Below are 24,081 nucleotides of genomic sequence, written 5' to 3' on the forward strand. Positions count from 1 at the left end.
CTTGTGTATATTAGTAAGGAGCAAAGTGAAAGGATGCGTTAATGTATAATAAAGTCGGTGGGATAAGAATGACGTTAAGCACATACTGAAGAATGAAGACATAAAGCCTGAAATGATCTTTGTTTTGGCACTCATCTTCATCATCATCATCATCCATGCGTCTGCCACAGAACTGAGAGGAGGGGCGTTTTTTGAAATCCTCTTTTTATTTTTCCTGATTAAATCGTATTATTTCTTTCATCACATAACATGACATGTTACATCAAGCCTACTACAGGTTTACACCGAAACAAACATGAAGTTTACAATGGGTATATGACGTCATTCACAGCAGTGAACGTAACATTGATTTCCAAGTGTTTCAAGTTTTCTTTTTTCTTTTCCAAAATGCGTGTCGTAATGTCATATCATATCCCCGCCCACAAATCATATGGGAGCCACGTTCTTTTTTCTATTTCTTTTTTTTCTTAAAGAGGAAGCCGTTTTCTCTGCATGAACAAACAGAAGTATGTAGACCAAACACATTTCCAAACAGTCCACAAGCCGACCACATACACAGTGTGATGGAGTACAGTATTGATGTTCCCTTGTGTTTACGTCGAACCTATTTTACACAAAACAATAGTCATAGTAGCTTGTTTTTATTCTGGTTTGTTCTGGTTACGGTGATGACAGGATTGTTGGGTACTACCGCTCTAGGCCCATGCGCTCATCACGAGGCAAACAAATGTATGACATAGTGACAACAATCTGTTGTTTCTTGTGCCATTCGTGCGCTCGAAGTGCCCGGTCCGATGGAACAAACGAGTGAAACACAGATAATGGCAGGCGATCTGCTTTCCTGACATCCGTCACAGTCGAAAGGGATGGAAACCTATAGGGTGTTAAGAATGGCTTTCTTATTATTGTGAATCAGCCCTTTGTCTATGCATATATCTCCCCCTGCGTGCATGGTGCATGAACGCTATGCTTTCCTGAGGTGAGTAGATCGAACACAAACAGATGCATCGAGATGCACGACACAGATCCTCGTTCTTTCGTGACAGTGAATACTGTTCTAGTATTGCAGACAGTGCGACTCGTCTTCATCTGTCAGTTTGTTGGCAGTGTGGCCCATAGGTGCTGTACATTTTGCTACATTGTTCTCATTATATACTCTCTTATGTACTATCCCATATACATCATATGTACTATATTTATTTCTTTAATAAAATACCATTCTGTTCGTTTAGGTAAAGTTGCGTAGCGCTACCGTTTGATATGAATAAATAGAATTTGAAATCGCTTAAGTGTTTCCAATTGCATGTTCTCCCGGTTCGTGATACGACGGTGATTTGTGATTTCTACTCCATGTGGTAACTTCGTGGCGTCATTGACGAGATGATCACGCCCGCCCATCGCACGCTACCGCCCCCTATCGACAACCGTCGGCGAGAGCGGCAAACGATGCTCTTCGTACCCGTCACTATGGCGTGTTTACATTTGTTTCAACGGCTCCATTTCAGAAGGGTGTTGAGAAAATACCACAGAATGGAAAACATGCCATCGATATGGAAAACCAAAGGTCTATTTAGATGGATTATTTACATTAGTTTCTCGTTTACAAACACACGGGTCCCCTAATAATCTTTGAAACTACTGTCTAGTTATTCTTGGACTTATTTTTGTCTTAATACTCTGACAACTATGTTTCTCAAGCGAGAAAATAATTGCATAGAAGGTCTGAAAAATCGCTTCCAGCTGAATCTTTTTTTTTCTGTTTCTGATTGTTGATCAGATTTCTTTGGAATGATTACAAATCTAAATGCATACGTACACACGCACATCCAAAATCATTCACACGTGTTGTCACAACAGATACTGTAGCAATATCAATGTGGGGGGGGGGGTTCAGAACATGCACTCGCATTCCACTAAGCAGCTTTCTTATTTCTCTCTCTAACGTCGTGTTTTTCGTTTTAGTTATTAAAAAATCGTTTGAAACAAATCATGGCTTTGACACCTAATGGCAATACAAGAGAATGGGCATCACGGTTTTTTTTTGTTCTCCTAAACCTTACAGAGATATTACAGATTTACAGACAGATACACTCTGCTGATCACTACTGTAAAAACATCGAACAATTGTGCTCTTAACTCTGACCACCAGCCACTATTGCTATTGATTTTAAAACCCATAAAAATCATGTTAACCCAGAAAATAAAACCGTAAACACGTACCAGAGCAATGGCTTTGAACGAAAATAAAAAGAAACCTTTCAGCTAGTCTTTTCCCTATGTACAAACAGTGAAGAAAAAATAGAAAAATATGTCGAACCCTCTAAAAACGTAAGGCGACGATTGGACGTCAAAAGAAAAGAAAAGAAAAGAATGCACAGCAAAAACTACCAACAAGTTGCTCATCTCCAGCCTGAGGACGATCCTTTAATATTTTCTTTAATAGAACAAACAAGTAATGAGTCAAACCTGACTTGTGGGTTTTTTCTGTGTCTTATGTGATGATCTCACACTTTTTAAATTCCCTTTTCTTCATATTTTGGGTGTAAATCCTCTCCTCTCATTGATATATTAAACAGTGTAAGGTCTTGGATCACATGCATTCCGAGTCCACGTTACACGTTTATAGCACATAGCAAGAGGAAAAAAACAAAACGGCAAAACCAAATAGGACTTTTTTTCTATTCTGGAATGTTGAGTTAAAGGACTTAGCATAGAGACGTGTGTGTGTGTTCATGTTTTTTCTTTTTTCTTTTTGAAAACCAAAAAGGAGTTCTTTCGAAGAACTCTGGAGGAAAAACCTATGAAGCTTCGATAGATTCTTTCATTCCTGAGAGAGGGGTGAAGCATGGAATCACAGTTCTCTGCCTCACGCTGCACCTTTCTGATGGAGCACAGGTCAATGGAGATTTACACCAAGCTCAGTTTGGCTAGAATTGGACCTGTGTAGTTTGTTGACATTAGCCTTTATGTGTCGTAAGACCATGTTTATGTGTTCTGTAGACCAGCAGAAGACAGCGCTCTGGAGATGCCGTGCTCGTAGAGGGCTGCCAGGCCGTTCTGTTGAAATTCAGTCTGAGAAAATCAAAACACAAGTCATTAGAATCCAATGACAGGCATGTGTGAACTATCCAGTAAATGAGCTTTGACATGTGGGCTTTCATTCTCCAGTTCTTCATGGCCAATAATGATGCGATAAATGGTGCACTTCAACGTACAGCAGATGAAACTTATGTACGAGTCATTTGAAATACTTTAAAGTAATACTCAAATATTGCATCACCTTTGTTTTTAACAATTGCAATAGAAATTTCGCGTCGTGAGTTTGCCATAGTTACACGGCAAGAGCACTTTACTCATTTGCTACTTCACTTTTTCTCACATCACGTATGAAGCCTGACAAAACTTCCAATCAATGCTAGGGGTGAGATTATTAAACCGTGGGGCGTGTTTGTTTTGGGTACAACTGACTGTGTTTTAGAGCAGCTTGCCGGCAACTGCCACAAGATGGAGCACGTGAGAAAAATGAAAATCATGACATGGAAAGAGACATGTCAAAACAGCATGTCCTAAACAAGTTTAATTGAAGGCCTTAAAAGATGTCATCAATTGAGATATAATATATTACAAGGTTCATGGGAGGTGGCATTAAAATGATTGAACTTGTGTGTATCTGTAGACACCCTGTTAAAACTTTCTGTACATTTTAGGAACACAGTAGTGATCATAAAACTCAAATCACTGCTTGCCAAGCGTGACTTACCTAATGAATTAACCTGTGACCTCTGTGTGTGTATTATAGGTTATATCTCAACTGATTATAACAGCATATGAAATGTTTCTTACAGGAATGTTATTACGGTAGGCTATGACCACAACATCTGAACAATAAGTTATTATAGTTACATTTAAAGCGAAATCGACAAAATATTACCATATAAAAGAGGTCATGAAGAATGGTCACCACGAATGAACCTGAATTAAGGTGATGTGTCACATGCCTTAACTGGTTATGGTGCGTTCACTAGCTGATTTCTCATCTGGCTATAACTGAATATGGTTACAGGCCGTAACTTGTAAGACATTTGGGTAAACGGAAATGTTTAAATTTTGTCAATTGTTTACGATTTGCAATTGTCTTAAAAATCTCCCCATAGAAAACTCACCCTCTTGTCCTTCCAAACCTGTATGAATACTTTCTTCTGCAGAAGAACAAGAAAGAGTAAAAACAGCATATGAAAAGAGTTGCTGTATAAATGAGCTTGTAATGTTGTCATAAAGCTTCTTACAGTCTGCTGTCCAGGAGGAACTGTGTAGTGTTGACATGATGCAGACCTGAGCTGCTGGAGTCCTGTGATTCCACTTCTGATCCACACACGCACGCACACACGCACGCACACACACACACACACACACACACACACTTCAGTTATATTCCACATTCTGTTTTCTGCAGTGGTGTAAAGTATTGGAGTAAATGTACTTAGTTACTGTACTTAAGTATCTTTTTGGCTACTTTGTAGTTGTACTGAGTATTAAAGATATTAGCAACTTTTACTCTCTACTTGACTACATTTTTGAACAAGTATATGTACTCTTTACTCTACTACATTTGTAATGACTAATGCAATTACACATTACATTTCACCTGGTACCCATCATTCTTTTGCGGCAGTTTATTTTTGATACAGAAGAATTAATATAGCCATTTACAAGGCATTGAAGGTACTATATCTTGTGGGTTTTGCTCTTACTTACTAAAACTTGTCAACATGGCTTCTTTATGTGAATAAAGAGTGCATTATCAATTAGGGTTAGGATAGGGTTATCAATGTCAATCGCTGGCGGTTTATGTGAAATGAGGACATGACAGCAGCTGATGATGAGGCCAAAACCAGCATGCCCAGTTTAAAAAGGCTTTGACTTTTTAATTGGACTTAACATTATTTTATTTATCCGTTATATTGAAGAAACCTTTTGAAAGAGTTTGGTTTATTATGATCACTTGAGCTTAAATGAGACTTGAGTGTTATGGTGTCCACCATGATTTGTTGCAATTTTGAGGTGTTCAGTCTTATTTTGATTTAAGAAAATAAATGTGATTGCTCTCCTCATGAATCAACTGTTTCTTGTTTTTCACTGACATGTCTCTTAAGTGTTGAGGACTAGTGCTGCTTTGAGCCTACATTCAGTACGAGTAAAATACTCAAGTACTGTTAAATTCAGATACTCTAAGACTTTTACTGAAGTCATTTTTGAATTGGTGACTTGTAACTTGTAATGGAGTAGTTTTCGCTGCAAGGTATCTGTACTTTTACTTAAGTATGGTTTTCAGGTACTCTTTACACCACTGGTTTTCTGTCAAGATTTGTACGAAAGGCCCTCATAATGTCATTTCTCTTTGAATTACAATACTGTACAAGTAACAGCAGTTGAACGACATGAAGGTCAATGTATGTGAAAAGGTTTTTTTGTTGCAAAAAAATCAGGTTTTTATTACACGGTGTAACAAATTGTTGTTTCGCCTGACCTTTTTATAGTTCTTGTGGAATTCTGCGGTGCTAATTCTAAGTTTTCGTTTATATTTAGCTCAAGTAAATTTTGAGCTTATATCATTGAAAGAGTAGTTCTCCTTCAACATGAAAATTCTGTCATCATTTCTCACCCACTTGTCATTTCAAACCTGCATGACGTTCTTTCTTCCGCAGAACACAAAAGAAGATATTTTGAGGAATGTTTGTTAACAGCCCCCCATTCACTTGCATTGGTTACAATATAGTGAATACGGGGCTGTGCTGCTCTGTTTGTCACAAATGCGGGCGGAAGAACCCAGATGCAGGCAGGCAGAGGTGAAGGGGTTAACAGAGAGGATTTTATTCTTTTAACAAAACAAAAGGTACAAAACAAAACACCCTCGATGGGGGAAAATGACAGGTCACAAAATACAAACAACAGGACGCAGGCTAACTGATACTAAACTAAAAATAAACAACACTTAGACAAAAACTAGACTGAACACTTACTACTGGACGGGGGATTATACAGAAAACAGGAACACAGCGAACATGGCAAACGAAAGGCACTCGACAACACCACATACAATACACCAGCACAGGACAAAGAAACATGAGGGCATTTATAGGAGAAGACAAACGAGGGATAATGACACAGGGCAGGTGGGAAACATTAGACATGGCAGGGAAGCAATACATGAAACGAGAGGGGCGGGGCCAATGACAAGACACGAGAAAGCACATGAGATGTCAAAAAACGTAAACAACTCATGGCTTTCTCACATAAAACCTAAGGGCTCTGTCCCGATTCTTGCAACACGACTAGAAATACAGAACCAGGAAGGCAGGACCGTGACACTGTTACTAACATTTTTCAAAATATCTTCTCTTGTGTTCCGCAGAAGAAAGAAAGTCATGCAGGTTTGAAATGACAAGTGGGTGAGAAATTATGACAGAATTTTCATTTGAAGGTGAACTACTCCTTTAATTACGATATATCGGTATATTGCAAATGAACAAAAACTGTACAAATGTTCACATATTTAAAAAATTATTTTCCAATTGTCACTGTCAGAAAATTCTAGAAATGTCTGTAGCACAGGGAAGGTGGGATGAAGCGATGGTGGGTGTCTATATCTGGAACTCCTGGTCTGGTTCGTGAGGACACCATTAGTCATAAAAGACAAAAACCGTCACATGTACACTTCCGAAGTTTTGGACGGCTCATTTTTAGTAACTGTTATGTTAAACTGTTATTTTGAGCTCAGTGTTATGCCGGTACTTTGTCATTCTTGCGGACGAGTAATACTACCAAATGTATAAATGTGTGAAAAAAATGTTTGTTTTGTTTTGTGAGTACCTACCGTCGATGGTTGATTTTCGTCTTCGGCAAGAAACAGTAAAAATTCAAGCGAAACACACCTTCAATTTTTTTGTTTAAACAACCCAACCCAAACTGACCGTTTGAATGAATTTGAATTGATATTGGAATGCAAAAACATGATTTTTTGAACATGTGTTCAGTTATCTGCTTTTGCAAAGGAACTCTTTTGTTCTCACCAGAAGAACCCGATTGCTTCCCTCCCTCTCTTTCGTGAAGCGTCGTCTCTTTAAATGAAAACATGAAAGAGAAACTTCATAGGTTTTTCCGGTGCGAAGCCTTTCAATGTCTTCAGTTTTTTTTAGACATCCTGAAACAATGAAAGACAGAGTAAAAACACACTGCACTGCACTCAACCCGTGTGACTTGAGCATTGAACAGCTGAACACACCTCCACCTCACTCTTCCTCACCACAGCGAGCTGAACTTCTTGCCAAATCCACTGATGGCTGTAATAATACAAGAACACTGTCAACAACACGACACCAAAACAAAGACATTTGCTCAGTAACTCATTTTGGTTCATTTTAAATCAAAAAAGCCACAGACTGCAGATTGAATACACAGTACACAGTTTCTTTCCTGCCACCAAATAGCAGTTTACATTGAATCTGCGACTAAATAGGTTTGTAATATTGAATAAGGTAAGCGTCTGTTTACCTTCTCCTAGTTTGCCAGCCTGCTCCGCAGCTCCTCCGGGCAAGATTTTGGACAGCACGCTCTCTCCCTCCACACCCGGCTGACCTGCAGCCGCACTGCCGATTCCACCGGGCCGCGGGCCGGCTTTAGAGCCTAAACCATCATGAGGATTATGAGTTACAAACATACACATTCTCAGGAATCATCATTCACTTTATAGTACGTAAACACTGGAGTTGTGATGAACGCTCTGAAGTTTGATATTAAGACTTTGACTTCAGGCGCTCAGTACTATCAAGCTGCTGTCAGTAGATGGTGGTGTGATATTTTCAACACAGTTACCGATTCCCGTGAGAGGCGGCTGGGTTGTTTTGGCAGGCTGAATCAGAGATGCTTTTGCTCCAATAGCAGTGACAGGCTCTGGCTTCGTCTGTTGACAACAACAACAAAAGAGAGACGGGTTGTCGCTGCCTCTTATATTATCAGTTCGGGTCAGTGGTGTATTACATGTCATGACTGTGGCTTGCAGTTTACAAAAACTTCAATAAAAAGAATAGCACTAAAGTTAGCTAAAAGAGAGAAATATTTCTGCGTGCGGCACATCAACTGCTCCTCTGATGCCTCAGAGCACGTAAAGGTTTCATTTGAATAGACGTATTTGTTGAGAATAGGTCAAATCAAGGAGTAGCAGCCAAAAGCAGGAGTTAGGGATCTGTGACCGGTTGCATGAAAGCCCTAAAGTGAGGGTTTTCCTGAGGGGACAAATATACCTAAGGTAAAAAATAAACATTCTTTAAGAGCGTTGCAACAAAGGTCTTAATCGTCACCCTTACCTAAGTGTTTATACTTAGCATTCCACGTGTTTCTGTCAAAACACAGTAATAGAGAAGCGGTTGCCATAGTTACGCTATAAAGCATACATACCATTGACTATAACAGACCACAAAATTAACATTACAGCCACTAAAACATTTAAGGTGCAGACAATATTAACAGTACATGAAAAAAGACGACCCTAAGAACGCTACAGCTATTATTTTAGATAAATACGCAAAAAGAAAACATACTCCAAAAAACTGTTATTTGTCAATAATCGCGTATCCTTAGTCTCAATTTATCTCTGCAAATGAGCGTCATTACTTTCTCCACTTCAGTGAACATGACATCATTCATCACATTTGAGACTTAAGGGAGCTGTATTGGTCCTTTCGTTTTTTAAGGTAAAAAAGAAACTTAAGGACTTTGTTGCGACGCAGAATAGAACTCAAGGGAACACTTTAGCACTTAAGGTTAAATACTTATTAACAGCCTTAAGGGTGCTCTTAGGTTTTTTTCTGCAACCCATTTCTTATTAAGGTTTCCCTTGACCTAGTCTCAGCCTCAGACGTCATGCCCGCCGACCGTTGTGCATAAGGCACACTTTTCTGGAAACATTTCAGCATGTTCAAAGTCGTCATCTGATTGGTTGAATTGGAGATGTGCGTGTCGCCTTCTTTAATGGTCCGCCTGGAAACAACATGAAGCCGTCTGATCTAAGAAGTAAGCTGTCATGTTTACAATGGTTGCTATAAGAATTCATCACGATCGACAAAACGTTTAATTCTTAAAAGTATGCGAGGTTCACGGCATAAACTTATAATCAACGTTGTTGCTGTTAACTTTTGACACGTTCATGAATGTACACCGGTCTGTTACTGCGGGGACATTTCCACGCCTCTAAACATGAAGTGGCACAAAGCGAAACATGATTGGTTGCTTTACCTATCAGTCATATGGCCTCTTAGGAGGGCCTTGGCCAAAGAAAGCGGCGATAAGGCTACGCGAGACTACCCTCTAACCCTACATCTAAGGGTTTTCTTCACTTAAAGGGACAGTTCACCGAAAAAGGAGATCATCATTGACTCACCCTCTAGTTGTTCCTAACCTGTATAAGATTCTTTGTTCGATTGAACACAGAGAAAGATATTTGGAAGAATGTCAGTAACCAGGAGTTCTGAGGCATTCCATAGACTTCCATAGTAGAAAAATGATTGTGTTTTTTTTTTTTGTTCTGTTGGACAAAATAAGATCTTTTGAGAAATTTAGGAAAGCAAACAGTTCTGGGGCACCTTTGACTACAATTTAAATATTTCTCACTATGGTAGTCAGTGGTGGCCAAGAACTGTTGGTTGCTAACATTCTTCCAAATATATTTCTTTGTGTTCAACAGAACAAAGAAATTTATACAGGTTCGGAACAACTTGATGGGGAGTAAATGGTGACATCATCAGTATCCCTCTAAAGCTAAAGTAATTGCTAAACATTTAATAGCCGAGTTAATATTTTCACGATCAGGGAAGCCACCTGTCATAAATCTACAATGTCATAAATCTACAAGTACAAATAAGATATTGAACTATTAGAAAGTACAAAGAGATACGACAGTTTACTTGTGAAACACACAAATATTTTCATCAAACGTTTTCATTTAAAACAGTAAGTAAATGTAAAAAGCAAAATCAATTTAAAAGGAAATCTAGGAGAAAGGAGTAGAAGGTGGGAAGCGGATTGAAAAGATTTACTCACTGCAGTGGGAGTTGCCTGTGCCGCTGAGGTGGGTTGCCGAGCCATTGGGCCAGCCTGGGCAGGTTTGGATTGCAGTTGCTGGGCTTGTACTAGCTGTGGTTGTGCTGAACCTGTGACAGATGTCTGCAGCCCTGGCCTGGCGGCCGATGTCTGCGCTTGCTGTGGGAGCTGTGAGCGCTGACCCTGCTGTCCATCAATGGCTGACTGGGAGCTGCTTTGCTGCCTACTTGAAGGTCCACCTGAACCCTTCTGCATAGGCCCAAGAGATCCTGGCTGCCTGGAAGATGATAAGTGGTCATGTTGCTTTCTACTGGAGGACCCCTGATGGTGGGAGGACTGTTTGCCAGAACGGGAGCTATGGTGTTGGCCTGAGGGATCACAGGAGTAATCTGAGGAGTGGTAGCCCTGAGAACGAGACTCTCCCCTCCTCCCTGAAGACGACAAGGAGCGGGAGTCAAGCCGCATGGATGGGTCCTTTGAGGAGCGCGACGATCGAGAGGAACGAGGCTCATCTGAGTGGCGTGAGGAGTGCCTACCAGAACTTCCACTTCCATGTTGGCGGTGCTCTCGAGGAGAAACGTGGCGGCTATGGCCATAATCACTTTGTGGCCAAAGATCTTCCGGGGGCTCGTCGTAGTCGTGGTATGTGTGTTTGACATGGCCACGCCTCGAGGAATGACCATTGCTGCCATAATGACGGGAACCACGAATATCACGGGGCTTCTCAAACCAGTCCGTCTCTTCTTGACCAAGATGGTACGCTTTGGAAACCAAAAGCAGATCACAATCAATTTCCAAGTCCGATGGCAAAGGAAGATTGCACACTGAGGCCATGCAAAAGAAAAAGAACAAAGATAGCAAAAACGTAAAGAAAAACATGCACCACATGTACACAGAGAACACAAAGATTTAGCTCAAATAAGAGATGCAGGTTATTAAAAGGTTTGGAACTCAAAACCGTTGAATGAAGTGCTTTGGAAAGGAACAAGAATAGGGAAAAAATAAGGAGACCACACAACAACTCATGCAGTTTTTGCAACTGAGCAGAGCACTGACAGTCAGTTTGTCGAGAGCCACAAGTTGCCTGTGGACAAAACATGGGCATGCACTTGGTTTTCACTTCTTTACTTCTGCTATTCACTCTCTTTTTCTGGGTGGGTGGGGGATGTATAAAGTGGGCACTGACACTGGCATTCAGCTCCCAATTACCTTCGCTGTCAGAAACAGCGCAATGCATATCGTCAATTATATACATATCATCTCGTGCGTAGACATAGGTCCGTGGCAAGTCTCGAAAATGGTCCTGCACATCAGGTAGAGAGTGACTTGAACCATATGAATTTGATGGATAGTTGAAAGCCCTCCCAGCACCCATGAGCTTCGTCACGAGGTGGGAGCCCTCTTTTTCTGAATACTGAGAGTGCAATGAGGGGTGCGCGCTGTGGCCGTAGTTGCCGTGGTATGACTGGTCTCTACAGCCTCCCTCATATGATCTGCTGCTGTAGCCCCTCTCGCAGGACGATATTTTGTCCATGCCATAACCAGCTGAACGGGACCTGCCATAACCATAAAGTCGATCGTCGCTATAGTTGCCCCATGGTGGATCGTATGTACTGCGTAGCCCATAGATGTCATCCTCAAGCTTATGGTAATGGGAACCTGAGCCATAACCACTGGTCGCAGAGGTGCTCATGGTGTAGGAGGCTAGATCAGCCTCTACATCATGAGCCTCCTCAATTGGCGAAAACTTAGATATCTTCTGCTCAGTGCTTTGTTTACGATGTTTGCTCCTCCTGGAAGGCATGACAGCTGGAGGCCACAGACTCTTGTGCCTGTAGGCTGCCCGTGTAGGTGCTGAGTGTCTGTAGTCATCATAGTAATATGATGATCCCCCACCCATGCTACTGCTGCCCACTACCCGGCTATGCGGATTTGTCCCTTGTGCTTGGTAGCTGCCGGTGCTCTTACCCCTGCCGTGGTGCTGGTCGTATGGATCTGCATCACGTTCATCCTCTGGTCTGCTACATGAGCTCCCCCCTCGAGTGTGAAGTCCATCGGTCCCGTAGCGCCCATGACCCTCGCTGCGATGTGAGTCTGGAGCAGTGCCCATACCCTCTTTAGTCAGCTCGCATATGTCGTCAATCATGACATAGTTCCTCGACACATTCTGATCTAGGCTCGAGGATCCATACAAGCCTTCACTGGAATACATAGAAGGGCTGTCCATTGAATGCATATGGTCTGACATTGGTGCCTGCCCGTACGTGTTGGTAACAATGGTGCTGTACTGCCCGTAGGAACTGGCTGTGGTTACTGTGTATCCATATGTATTTGCAGTAGTTGTTGTGTACTGCCCATAACCACTAGATGAAGTTGTTGTGTATGGTGCATAAACGGAGGATGTTGAGGTTGCTAATGACCCACCGTAAGTATTTGAAACAGATGATGAGTAGGGACCGTAAGTGCTTGCCACAGCTGGGCTGTATTGGCCATAGGATGGACCCAAACCAGACTGGCTGTAACTTGTGTCCTGGGCGGTAATTGTTACTGTAGGGTTGCTCAGTACCTCATAATTAGTGTGCATGTTGTGTTCAAGGTCAGCAAGTGATGTCTGACGTGGCTTTTGTTGAAAAGTGAGAGTGTCCGCCTGTGGCTGGAAAGTGCTTGTTTGACCGACCGGGTATGGAGGAGCTTGGCTCGGGTACGGTGCACTGTGGGTCGGATAAGTAGTTCCACCAGTAGGTGGTAAGGTATGCTGGAACCCTGGATGGCTTGGCTGTGTTGGAGGTGGGACTGAGGTGTCTGTCGGATATGGAGGTTGGCTCAGTGGAAAGCCCTGGGAAGGAAAGGTCCCTGGGACCTGATATGACAGGGTTGGATACGTCTGCAAGGGGGTGGGCTGTGGGAGAGCTTGGGCCTGGGTAATTGATGGATAGGGTGGTTGATTGAAACCTGTGCTCGGCAATGTAGAGGCCTGTGGGGTCGGTGCTGTTATCAGGCTTTGTGGATACTGGTATGACATGAAGGACGATGTGGGGGGAAACTGGGCAGCAGTGTTTAGCTCACAAGTAAACTGGCTCAGTGGTGCTGTGCTGGGTCTGGTCAGTAGCCCATTGCCCTCAAATGACGTGGCTGCAGATGTCAGACGAAGGTTGTTGAGTTCAGAGTCTGACATATAGTCTCGTGAGTCACCCATGCAGCGGAGATATGTTACCTCCCTCCTTTCTCTCTCCTTCACCAACGTGTCTTTTCTCTGTGTAATACCTAGCTCCAAGTATCTAAGCTTGGCATCGATTTCTTTTTCCTCCTCTTCTAACTCGGCCTGTTGCTTGCGTAGTTTTGAGGATTCTTGCTCTACAGCCTTCAGCTCATGGGTTAGGTCCTTCAACAGACTGGTCTTTGCAGCTAAGCGGGAACCACCCTTGAAGGAGGACAAAGAGGGCACAAACATTTGGGACAGGTTAGGGGCAACCATAGTCAGTGTCTCCTCTGGTGGAGGGCTGGGCAAAGTCCTCTTCACTTTCCTTAGTAGGGAGCTCTGCTGCAGAGCTGCCAACTATAGAGACACAGTATCCAAGAAGAGTAAAAGAGCCAGAAGCGTGAAACACAGAGAACAACACAATGTCACATATTAGCATAACAGACATAAATGTGTGATCATTTTTTGATAAAAAAAATTTAGTCTTATCAAGGACTGGGCGATACAGCTGAAAAATGAATCATTGATATAATGTTGTGTTGAGTTTTACCACTGTATTATTCACATTCTCCTAATTTGAACTGTATTTCTGTGAAGTGTTTCGGTAATAAACAGACTTATTATAACAGAGACAGCATCAGGTTTAAAAGCTAATGCTAATGCTGATACACATCCAGTGTTAACTTTACTTACTGTATAACATTAGCCACTGTGTTTATGTTAACCTTATGTTAACCCTGTGTTTTTACATTTTACTGCATTTTACAGCTAAATATCTTATAAGACACGAAGGAGAACTTTGTTCTTTACCTGCGCTGTTGGCTGTGCTGTGTCTGTGTGCACACATGTCAGATGTGCGCAGCGTGCTCATATGTCAACGCAGATGAGTCAAATCACTTGAGGCACAACTTTAAAATGCATGCAAATAATAAACTTTCGTGATGACAAATAACTGCAATGTCTGTGATAGAGATATAAACGCTGTTAAATAGTGAATGTGTGTCGCGCTGCCTGGACAAGTCCGCGCAGTCATAGAATGAACACTGTAGCATGATTAATGATCTCTCTGTGAAAGCAAAATCCAAACTTGCAGGTTGCAAACTGTCTGAGACAGTCGCACTGTCTCAGAAAATAAAAGGCTGTTTATGATCCAGTGACTGCACATGGATTGTTATGCAACAAAACTTCATGTCTATATACATATAATTTTGTAGCGTTATATCGAACATTTTTTCTATCATTATTCATAAAGGTTAATCGTCAATGCATATAATTATCGTTTTATCGCCCAGCCCTAGTCTTACGTATATGCAATATACAAAGCAGGACAATGTTGTCATTGATGTAGTGACCATGTTTGTAAGAATCAGGCCAAAGGGGGTCCCAGAAGTTTACCGTAATTCAACTGATAGCAAATATTTAACTCAATTAGGAATACATGACCCAGTTAAAGGTGAGTTTTGAAAACATTCTACAACTAAATTACATTAGCAGAGATTCTTTAATAAGTCATTACATTATACCTTTATAAGCAAGGAAGACATTAGCCATACCTGACTCTGAAGAGCTTGCTGTTGATAAAAGGAAATCCTAGCCTTGGTGTTTTCATCTGTGGTAGGACTCAGGGGCTTGGGGTCTGACATGGACCTCTGGATATTCTTCATTGGCCTGGGAAGGGCCTGATGTCTCTGTAGCGGCTCGCCGATACTCGACTTCTTCTGCGGGGTGACATGGGCTTTATTCAGCCTCTCACTAGAAGAGAATGATGTTTCTATTGTGTGTTGTGGAGAGGAAAGTGGAGAAACAGGGGAATACAGCACCTGTGGTGATTTGGGTTGTTGCCGGATCAAGCTGGACAAGGACTCATTATGCAGGTGCTGTTGGTAGCCAAACTCCAAAGGATCAGGTCTCCGTCTCGCTAACATCATAACACTCTGATGACTGGGAGAGAGTTGATCTGCAGAACCAAGTAACTGGACACTGGTGGGGCAGACAGTGGTAGCAACGCTTATCTGTGGAGCAACAATGCTTTGGGGCTGGGTCTCAGGGTCAGTTTGACAAGCTAAGCTTTGGCCCTTCTGTGTCCTCTCAGGACCAGAAATGTAGTGGACAATTTCAACCTTGTTGGGGTCTGGCACAGTGACATGTATGCTTGGGGATACTCGAGCCAGGTGATCTGTCTCTGTTTGGCAAGAGCAGTCTCGGATAGTCTGGACGGCAATGCTGGATGATGTAGCCCTAGCAGCTGGAGTAGAGAATGGAGGCATTTCAGATTTATGGTCTACACCAGATTCACCCACATGTCTAGAATAACGAGAGCGTCTGCGCCTAACTGGCTGCTCCCACTCTGCCCTGTCATCGTCATCATCTGTCTGAACACTGCAGTCCACACTGCGCCTAGTTCGTCGCCTTCTTGACACCAGGTACCTCTCCTCTCCATCTTCATCATCTGTTTGCACGCTAGTGTTCACAAGTCGTTGGGGCAAGGGAAACATTGTCACTTCTCCCTCATTTCCATCCTGTAGACGAGGCATGGATCTTTGTTTTCGCATAGACCGATTTCCTGTCTGCTCCTCACTATTCCTTAAGCACATTTCTGATGCAGATCTTAGGAAAACCTTAACGTCATTATATAGCACATCCGGGACTAATTCCTGTGGCTGATTCATTTTGCCATCTTTGCCACTAAGGTGCGGGGTATTTGCTGCAGACTTCTGTCTCTTTTGTTCCTCGAGTTGCTGCTGTAGCTGTTGTTGCAAAGACTGTATCTGGTCAAGCTGCTTTTTTTGTTGAGCTAGCTGCTCTCTCTGCAAGATTAATTGACCTTCCTTTTCAGCTTGCTGCTGCTTCAAAACCTGTTGCTTTATAGTCTGTAATTCTTGGATTTCCCGTTTAACTAATATCTGCTCTTTTTCTCTATCTCTCTGCAACTCTGCACGCTCCCACTCAAGCTCATCCTGAAGCCGTAGCTGCCTCATCTTTTCCATCTCCACCCTCTCTCTCTCTAGCTGCAAAAGCTGTTCCTGCTGTTGATGCAGTCTTTCCTCTGATTCATTTTCTTGATTTGGGATAAAACTTCCAGGAACAGCGGTGTTAGACTGACCTCTTTGACTTGACAGGGATGGTTGGTCAGTTTTGGGCTGACCGTGTACTGGGAGATAGGAATGAGCGGATGGTGTCGCTTGGGGTTGCTGGTATTGTATTTGAGACTGGGCAGCGGTCCTGGACAGAGATAGATTTATTGGGATGTCAGTTTGGCTCACTGTCACAACCATTTGCGTCAAAATAGGTGCTGATGTGGTAGAACGAGCAGGCACAGAGGAGGGCTGTGTTGGTGTCGCTCTCTCGGCTACTGATAAGCTTACTGAAGACCTGCCAAGGAACAATGGTGTGTCTTGGGCTGTTGTTATAGCCATGGACTCAGTCACTTTTGCAGTTGTAACAGAAACAAGATTAGGTGTAGGGTATTGGAAAGGTTGTTGCCCTGTCCTTGGAGCTACTGGCAATCTAGTTAGGCTCGCCAGAGGTACTGGGGTCATATTTGGTGCAGCGTATGGTCTGTATACCCCTCTTATTAAAGGCTGTAGCACAGAAGCGGGCTGTGTAGTAATTGGGACCGTGGATGCAATGGGTGTGTTTATAGTTGAATAGATCATACCATCAACAGATCTGATAGCCGATGGATACATAGCTCGAAGACTAGCTTGTCTTGCATTGATTAGGTCAGTTAGAGTTTGACTGTGGGACAGTGGCTTTCCATCTGAACCGTACTTTAAACTATGCCTGGGACCTTGCAGCAAATTAACTTTAAAATGTGGACCACTATATCTCCCAGTAGCCAGTTGTAGAATGTCTGGGTTGCTGCTATATCTATCCATAGAGTTAAGGGCGGCGCACATGCGACTTATCTCCCTGGCAGTTGTAGCGCTGTACTGGGCAAGATTAGGCTCTGCCCAGTCCCCTGGGAAATATCCAGAATCTGAGCTGATGTTTGTCAGGGAGCTGTACCTTCTAATTGGTAGAGCTGCAACATCACCCTGACGAAGATCTGTGTAGGAGCCATACTGAAGCCCCATCCCACTGTATCCACCTTCATATCCATCCTTCACTGTGTCTGTAAATAATTCTCCAGAGGACTGATAATGGGGATCAAGCTTTGCTGAATATGATAACAAACCTGCCTCTGTGAGGTTCGTTTCAGACATTGATGGCTGAAGGCGTCTGGGGAATGGCAGTGTATATGATTTGATCGCACAGTTTTGGTATGTCTGTCTATCTTGATACAAATCAGGTTGCTGATACAGCTGTGGTTGTGTCATTGAGGTATGCTCAGTAGTCTCATCTATGACTGGTTTTTGAGAGAATGGAACACCCACACAGCTGCCACCAAAAGGCAGGTTATAAACAATGTCACAACAAGTGGCTTGATTTTCTGATTTTATTTGTCCTGACAGATCCATCACATCTTGGTTGTCCTCTGATTTGATGAGCTGTGTAACAGTAGATCCTTGTGCAGTACCACCCATCTGAACCATCATGGTATGAGGCTTGACATTTGTTAAATTCACGATACCTGTCTCTTGCTGATAAACATGGCTATAAACATCAGATGTCATAGCCGGAGAGATGACATTAACCTCTGTGGCAGTGCTTGTCTGAGTAACAACCATGTCCTTTTTGAGCACAGGTAGTCGGTTGGATGAGTCCAGCTTTGCAAATGAGACAGCTTGTTGTTGTTGAAGAGAATGGTGCTGCTGAAGCTGCTCTTCAAGAATTTGTTGTTGCTGTTGAAGCTTCTGCTGTTGTTTGAGTAACTGCTCTTGCTGGACACTCAGCTCTTCCAGCCTTGCATCAATCTTCGGTATAGATGGATCGGTCGGGGGTGATTTATTTAGAGCAAGGCAAACTACGGGTCCCATACCTTTCCCCAGATCAACTCGGTTTTCGAGAGGATCACAGTACAGCACAGGCTGCTTAGGCTGGGACATGAACATAGAAGCAGCCACTGTGACACTAACGGTTGTTGCTGTTGAGGTCACAACATGCAGCTGCTCCTGTGTGTTTAGATTCATTATTAAGGGCTGAATTGTTGTGGATTGACGGATTGGGCTTCCTTCAATACTGCCAGAATACTTTTGCGATTCTGTGGCCAATGAAGTCAAATCCATTCCTTGGTTGGTCAAGATGAATGGCGTCGGCTTCATGGCAGTTCTTAGATCTACAACGCTCCCACTATGAAACCTCTGTCCGTGCTCGATTCTTGAGGTACCTGGAACTGTGGAAATGTGACAAAGCGATATGTTGTCCATGGACAGCGAACCATGTGTGTACATGCTAGCAGTGGTCACCATGCTTGTTCCAACATTAACTTTAGCAGGCTCATAGCTCCTATAGAAACTCTGATGAGGTGATTGTTGGTGTGGTGCAACATCAGGAGGGCTGTCTGGAGGTGAGTAGTCATCAAATGTTGATTGGCGGCTAAACTTGGTCGGTGACGACAAAGGAGATGTAGCTGTGTTAACTCTAACAGGCTTTTGTGAGCTAGTCGGCTCAAACTCTTCTGTTTTCATGACAAAAGTGCTATTTTGAGAGGATTTCTGAAAGAGGCACGGTAAGGCATTTCTTTGAGAAGTCTGAGTGCTTTGTGTCATAACTGGAGAGGTATGATAAGCATTTCCAGCGGAAGCTAACATTGAAGGACTAACAGTTTGAGTTGAAAACTCAGATGTTCTCTTAGAGGGGGATTGTGATGGACTTTGTATAGGAGAGGAAGTGGGAGAAAGAGGCGGACTCCTTTCATGATACATATAACCTCTAATGGAAGCTGTGCCTGATTCTGAGGATGTTGAACTGTCTCTCATTTGTACTCCTTTGCTGATTGCAACTTTTCTTACAGCGTTTTGATTGTAAGCCTGAGTGATTGCAGCTATTTTGTGAGACACATTTGAAACGCTACTGGTTGTCATGGTAGTGTTTCCTGTTTGGCGACCGTATAAATTAGGTTGGGTCGTGGACACTGTTTGACTGGCACTAGTGTGAGAGACGGTGACTGCATCCCTGGCATACACTCCATAAGCAGCAATAGTGGTGGCAGCAACTCTTGGTGTAATGCCATTTTTACCGGCTTGATTTCGAAGTCTGTCTTTGTTCATATCTTTAGAGAAATGTTGAGTTACTCTGACATCAGGTATGCGTCCGCCAGTCCCTGTTTCAGAAAATGATACTGGTGCTGAGAGCTGGGTGGGGCTTGTGCCAGGAGTCAATAAAGCATTGCTTTGTTCCAGCAACTTGGCAAAGGCTGAGCCTGTATCCAGCAATTGCTTTTCTGAGTAGGAGTCATCCATTTCTATTCTATGGTCATCAAGCTGCTTTGAAATGTTCTGTGAAGTTTGGCGTATCTCTTCATAGATGTCCACTGCATCCTCGTTCTCATAAGCGATATCGTCCTGATCAGCATAATCATATTCGTCCTCATATTCCTGTCTGTTTCTAATGTCAGACTCTTGATAGGAGCTTGTGCTGTACTGCTGGCCTGAGCACGACTGCTGCTGTTGCTGCTTCTGCTGTTTCTGCAACATCTCAGCTTTCCTCATCATTTCTTCGTATACTTCTTCTGCGCTTTTTAATTGTTTGCCACTAGAAGTAGTGGTTATAGTGGCTGATGAAGAAGTGGTCTGTGGTTTTTCAGTAGGTGAGTAAAGTGACATAAATGTTGGTAGGTTGTACTCGCTGCCAGATTTATATAGCTTCGATGGCATTTCATAGCCCTCACCATCTGAATCAGCTGAAGGAGAGTATTCTGAGCAGGAGGACCGGTGAAGTTCTTCCATCTCAGCTGCCTGTCTCAGCTCCTCTGTCGGAGAAGCGTCCTCAATGGGGGAGAGATTGCTGGGTGGTGTTTTGGAACGCTCTCTGCGCCTTTGTGCTCTGAGCTCCTCTTTGTCACGCTTTGTTTTGCGCGCGGTGCTTCTTATTCTATGCTGCTCGACTTCTCTCATCTTTTCCTGCTCTCTCAGGAGTTCTTCTTCCTCCCTCAGTTCATCTTCCTCGGAAGAATCCTCAATGGTGGGCAGGAGTGGTCCATGGGAGCGATGCCTGGCCTTCCTCTGCTGCTTTGCCTCCTCCAGCCGCTGTCTGCGACTTGGACTACTGTCGCTGTCATCTTCCATTGAGGATATGGAAGTAGGGGATATCCCTGAGCTGTAGCTAGAGGTGGTTGGTGGAAGGGTGGAGGAATATTCCCCTCTAGAACGCTCTTCTGGAGAGCCAGTGAGGCTTTCCATTTCTAGCTCAGGCTCTCTGTCCAGACTTAGGTCATTGTCATTGTTTAATTCTATGTCTCGACTATAGCTGTTGGAGTTGTTGAGTTCTATGGTTTTGAATCTGCGTAAGCCTCCTTGAGAGGCCATGTGGTCCTCTTCAGCAGATCCTTTGTATACATCACTTGTAGTTTTGCTGTCCTCTTCGAAGCTACTAGAGTTATACGTGAGACGGTGCTTCTCTTTTCCTGAGTCACTGATGTGCTTTTGTGTCTTTTTTGGCTTTTTGTAGCTATAGCCTTCATCATCGTTGTCTTCCTCTTCTTCGAGCTCATCCTCATTCTCTTCATCTGCACTCATCTCCATTATTTGCCTCCTCATGAATTCCTCATCAGTCATCTCTTCTGATTCTAAGCTTCTTTTCTTGTGGCCACTGTTACCCCCTAAAGCAGAAATTGATCTAAGTTCTCGCTTGGTTTCCCAGTCAGTTGGCTCTTCTTCCTCCTCCATAATGCCTTCAAGGTCCTCATCAGAGTCGTATTCCTCTGGACTAATTGATATTGAGCGAGAGCGATGCTTTCTGATATGATCCTTTTCTCGCTTGTTGTCCTTTGTCCTTTCACCTTCAGATGACAATTTGGACTCTAGAAGGGGTCGCATTGAGCTCTCCAGCTTAAGGAACTCAGATGGGCTTGGTGGAGTATGGTGCCCAGTGACACCTCTTTCATTCAGCTTCAGCTCCTCCTCTTGGATAACACCAGTGATCTCACTTTGTGAACTGGAGATTCCATCAGAGGAATAACCCGTATCACTCAAACTCTGCGGGCTCCGTGATAAATCATTGGTGCTGTTTGTCTTGCTGGTTTCCTGGAGACAAAAAAGGTTACATTAATGCAGAAGAACCAAAAGAATATGACATCATGAACTTGCTTAATTTTTTGTCTTCAATTTGTAGTTGTCTGTTCCTGCCTTAAACACATATAATGAGCCACTAAAGTAAGCGCAAGTGGCTAAAATTATGTACTGTATGCTATCCCTTCAAATAGCTTTAGTTTAGACTATGCAAGAACCAAGAAATGTACAAACTGTGTGTTGCATACCGTGTTGCCGGAAGCTGTTTTTGTATTTTTATGTCTCACAATCGTTAGGATTAACATTTCAAGCATTTTCTAAAATTATAATTTGCCAAATACTTGGTAATAGTCTATGACCAGTGGCTTACCTCATAGTATTTGGATCTTTGTAACTCTTTTTTGTCATCTTTAACAGGAGTGTGAATTGGCTCTGTCATTTTTTTCCTCTCACTTGGTTTACTGTGAAAGTCAGACTCTTTCTCCAGTTTGGGTGCAGTTTCCTTCCTCTGATCTTCACCAATAAATATAGTCGTGATGGAAGTATGAGTTGCTGTAGCTGGAGTAAGCTGTGAAGTTTTTATATCCGTTCCTGGTTTAGCCATGGGGGCTGTGGGACCACTCTGTTGAGAAACTGGAGGTTTCTGCTGTGGCGTCATTGCTTTAGGCCCTTGCTGTTGCTGACTGGAGAGTTGCTGGTGTGTGGGTGAGCCCACTGGTTGGCGGTTGGGAGATGAATGCGGAACGGGAAGAGGGTCAAGCCCACCAGACATCAGTCTCTGAGTCTGACAGTTCAGGCAGAGCCATTCTTTCTTCTGTAAAACAGGGAACAGGGATGATTAGCAGATGCTTTTATTCAAAGCTGCTAACAAAGCGTTTAAATTTATGCCTCAATTAAACGAAGAGAAAGCACAAATTCATGTAAACTTGGAGCTCATTTTAAATCAAAGTGTTCTTGATCTACTGACACATAAAAGGTCATTCTACAATTAAAATATCCACAGAACCAAAACTGCCTTATTAGTCCAAAAAAAGCTTTTATTGAAACCAAACTGCCATAACAATTTTTGACTAAATGTGACATCATTCATTGTGCAACAAAAGACTGCCTGTGCAGAAGAAGAGTGACGCCTACTTTTACATCACTGCCTCTTTATCCCTATCCACTGATTCACGCATGTAGTAGAGGGATGCAAACACAGGATTACAAGACTGTGAAGTCTATCAAGAAAAGTGGAAAATCAGGATAGGAAAAAGCACATTACTGCTAAATAATGATTTCTAATAAAGCAATAAGCCCCAAGAAGCAGTGGGTTACAGTGCATTTTATAACAGCTAAGGGCATTGTGGCATGACATGAAGCGGAGTCATTAAAACCCCCTTAGCTGTTATAAAATGCTCTGTAACCCACTGCTTCGCGGGGCTTATTGCTTTTATAAAACTGTTATTCCATATGCGTAGCAAGGTTTCATAAAATGTAGTAAATAAAATTATATTTAGGCTATGTGGTGCGGTCAGCCGTTATAAACCGGGGTATTTTATAATGGCTTAAAACTCGGCTCAGCCAATCAGAATCAAGTACCAGAACTGACCGTTTTATAAGCTCATTTTTATTTGTTTTTAGATTTGTAATTTATTCTGCTCTTAGTTTAGTTCCCTTTCTGTCTGTCTCTCGACGTTGTGTCGAACCGACAGATGGGGTTCGTCTTGAGAACCTATCAACTTCTGACTAGTTTAGAAAAGGCGAATGAAATTGGCGAATGAAATTTGCATGCCAGACTCCGCCCCCGGATATCCGGGTATAAAAGGGAGACGGCGTGCTGCATTCATTCACCTTTTGTTCTTCGGAGCCTTCGTTTCCATGATCGCTTCGAGACTTCACTCTACGCTGAATTACTGCTCTAATCTTATGAAGTGGTGCAGCAGACTGTCCCTTCCTGCAGCGACTTCCCCTGGGCGTGTCAGCAGTTCCAGAGGTGTTCGAGACTTCTAAAAGAGCTAAATTTCTCCAGCGTGGCATGTCCCGCTGTTCTCATGAGTAGTATACAGTATATGGGGACCTTCTGTCAAATTGATTGACAGGTATGATTGATGGTGACCTTGACCTTTGCGGGGGGGTTGAATTACTTCCGGACCACCCACGTGGCGAGGGCCCGCCCCCTTTGCGTTAACCTTTGACCGTATCCACCCCCTTAGTGTGGTACCACCCACGTCACGGTAAACTTTTGCCCTTTGACCGTATCTGTCCACGTCATGAGGGATTGCCCACGTCTGGAGTTGAGCTTTTGCCCGCATGCTTGGACATGTATGGACATGTTTTTATGAGGTTGACGCGTATCTTTTTGCAAGAATAAATAAATACGATATGAGTTTTAAAGGAGATGATGATATCATTATTAAGCAATCACTGTTTATTTAAAAACCGTTTAAAAATAATAATGAATGATGCTACAACTACACAAACACTGTTTGAATAAACAAACAGGTTTAAATAAATAAATAAAGCATTCTATTAAATAAGTAAAGAAATAAAATAATAATGTATTCAATATATGTGTCATGAAATGCCACGACCGGGGGTGTGGCATTGAGGTGAAAGAACCCAAATGCAGACAGCAGCGAAGGGGTTAATAAATGATTTATTTAACAAATAAAACAAAAACCCTCGATGGGGGAA

The 24,081-nt window shown here is 42.8% G+C and overlaps 1 protein-coding gene across 4 annotated transcripts in view; it reads right to left on the bottom strand.

The window, feature by feature from the left end:
• bsna (bassoon presynaptic cytomatrix protein a) overlaps positions 1-24,081 on the bottom strand; it is a 73,841-nt gene continuing 49,760 nt past the window's right edge. Inside the window, exons 4-15 of one of the 4 annotated variants that reach the window (XM_057326836.1) lie at positions 21,776-22,219; positions 15,115-21,420; positions 14,848-15,012; positions 11,305-13,651; positions 10,096-10,856; positions 7,873-7,960; positions 7,552-7,683; positions 7,283-7,340; positions 7,071-7,201; positions 4,287-4,362; positions 4,164-4,199; positions 1-3,072 (exon numbers count right to left, since the gene is read on the bottom strand). In XM_057326836.1, coding sequence (XP_057182819.1) covers positions 7,300-7,340; positions 7,552-7,683; positions 7,873-7,960; positions 10,096-10,856; positions 11,305-13,651; positions 14,848-15,012; positions 15,115-21,420; positions 21,776-22,219 — 10,284 coding nt within the window. In that variant the 3' untranslated portion in view covers positions 1-3,072; positions 4,164-4,199; positions 4,287-4,362; positions 7,071-7,201; positions 7,283-7,299. Of the gene's footprint in view, positions 3,073-4,163; positions 4,200-4,286; positions 4,363-5,686; positions 6,895-7,070; positions 7,202-7,282; positions 7,341-7,551; positions 7,684-7,872; positions 7,961-10,095; positions 10,857-11,304; positions 13,652-14,847; positions 21,421-21,775; positions 22,220-24,081 lie in introns of those variants that run through there. The other 3 variants (XM_057326834.1, XM_057326837.1, XM_057326835.1) reach the window with 3 other exon arrangements.

The sequence above is a fragment of the Triplophysa rosa genome, unplaced genomic scaffold (genome assembly GCF_024868665.1).
Source record: "Triplophysa rosa unplaced genomic scaffold, Trosa_1v2 scaffold139_ERROPOS793776, whole genome shotgun sequence".
In the NCBI taxonomy this organism is placed as follows: Eukaryota; Metazoa; Chordata; class Actinopteri; order Cypriniformes; family Nemacheilidae; genus Triplophysa; species Triplophysa rosa.